General features: G+C 34.3%; 1 protein-coding gene across 2 annotated transcripts in view; it reads left to right on the plus strand.

Moving 5' to 3' along the window:
* The window catches only part of LOC104777412 (protein EPIDERMAL PATTERNING FACTOR 2), a 1,072-nt gene continuing 657 nt past the window's right edge, over positions 881–1,295 (plus strand). For both annotated transcript variants that reach the window (XM_010501664.2, XM_010501665.2), the window contains exons 1-2: positions 881–1,098; positions 1,199–1,263. In XM_010501664.2, the coding sequence (XP_010499966.1) occupies positions 1,002–1,098; positions 1,199–1,263 (162 nt within the window). In that variant the 5' untranslated portion in view covers positions 881–1,001. The remainder of the gene's footprint in view (positions 1,099–1,198; positions 1,264–1,295) is intronic.

Here is a 1,295-nt window from a genome sequence, read left to right on the forward strand (position 1 = left end):
GTTAACGTTTGCTGTGACAGGTTATTTTCAAGATGTCTGAACACTTTTTTGGCTGCTTCTGTAGCTCTCTGCCCTCTCTCCCATTGTGAACCTTATGACTGCAATTATTAACTATTCCATTCGTAACTCCTTTTTTGGTCCCACGCACGCCTTATAAATTTATACCTTATCTATACGTATAAAACTTCTCTCTCTATACATAATACATACATATACCACTAACTAATTAACACCTACAATTAATGCCTGCATGTGTAATCATACATTGCTCATCCAGCTTGTTTTATAAATTATGAATTTATGAGATCTTCATTACCCACTAATTTACACATGAAAAACTTCATGAGTTACCAAGACATTTTTTCACGTATGTGAATACTTTATGGTCGCTTCCTAGTCTTTTAAGTTTTAAACGGTAACACTGTGTGGCTTTGTGCATACTTTACTACTTATTATGGTCTATTTGGTCATAACTCATAACTATTATGCTGAACTATGATTTGTATTGAAATATGTATATACAATGTCTGTTACATATATCCCAAAAGTTAAAAATACGATGGTAATTTTGGATCATAATGCATGCCCTTCCCTGCCATATCTCAATTCTCAGGCTCTGTTGGTACGTACGTGTACATATGAACAGTTCTCATATTCAAATTTATTCATTGGGCGCGAAACATGTTCATTGATAACTCAAAACGAATAAAATCATAATGATTTTTTATCAGAAAATCGACGAGAATCATGTGACCCTTCAAATAGGGGGTACCTCTTTTCATCATTTATTATCATAAACACATACCAATTCTTCTCATCTTTTTCTCAACTATATATATATCACTTGTTCCACCTTTTTTATCATTACTTCACACACAACACACGTACTACTTACATTGTCTTCTCCTCTCATCTTCTAGAAACTTCTTCTTTAAAACCTCTGTCTCAACCAGAAAGTTTCTGTTTTTTTGCTTGTTAAAAGAAAACAAATAATATAAAACATGGCAAAGAAGTTTCTCCGCACGTTAATGTTTTGCGTCGTCCTAGTCTTCGCCGCGTGTTCTTTGGTCGTTAACTCCATTCGCACGCCGCCACTAAGTCCGTCACATCAATCTCTTTTTTTTTTTTATCATTTTATTTACTTGGTTATGATTTTTCATATATTAATATAGTTTACATTTTATATTTTTTTGGGTAGAAATCACGGTCAATGGCGGAGATAAGAAAAACGCCGATGTAGAACAAGCTCAAACTCACCACAAGGTAGGTTTGGTCCACCACCTCGGTGCTTTACA

This window comes from Camelina sativa, chromosome 3 (assembly GCF_000633955.1).
Source record: "Camelina sativa cultivar DH55 chromosome 3, Cs, whole genome shotgun sequence".
NCBI classification, from domain to species: domain Eukaryota; kingdom Viridiplantae; phylum Streptophyta; class Magnoliopsida; order Brassicales; family Brassicaceae; genus Camelina; species Camelina sativa.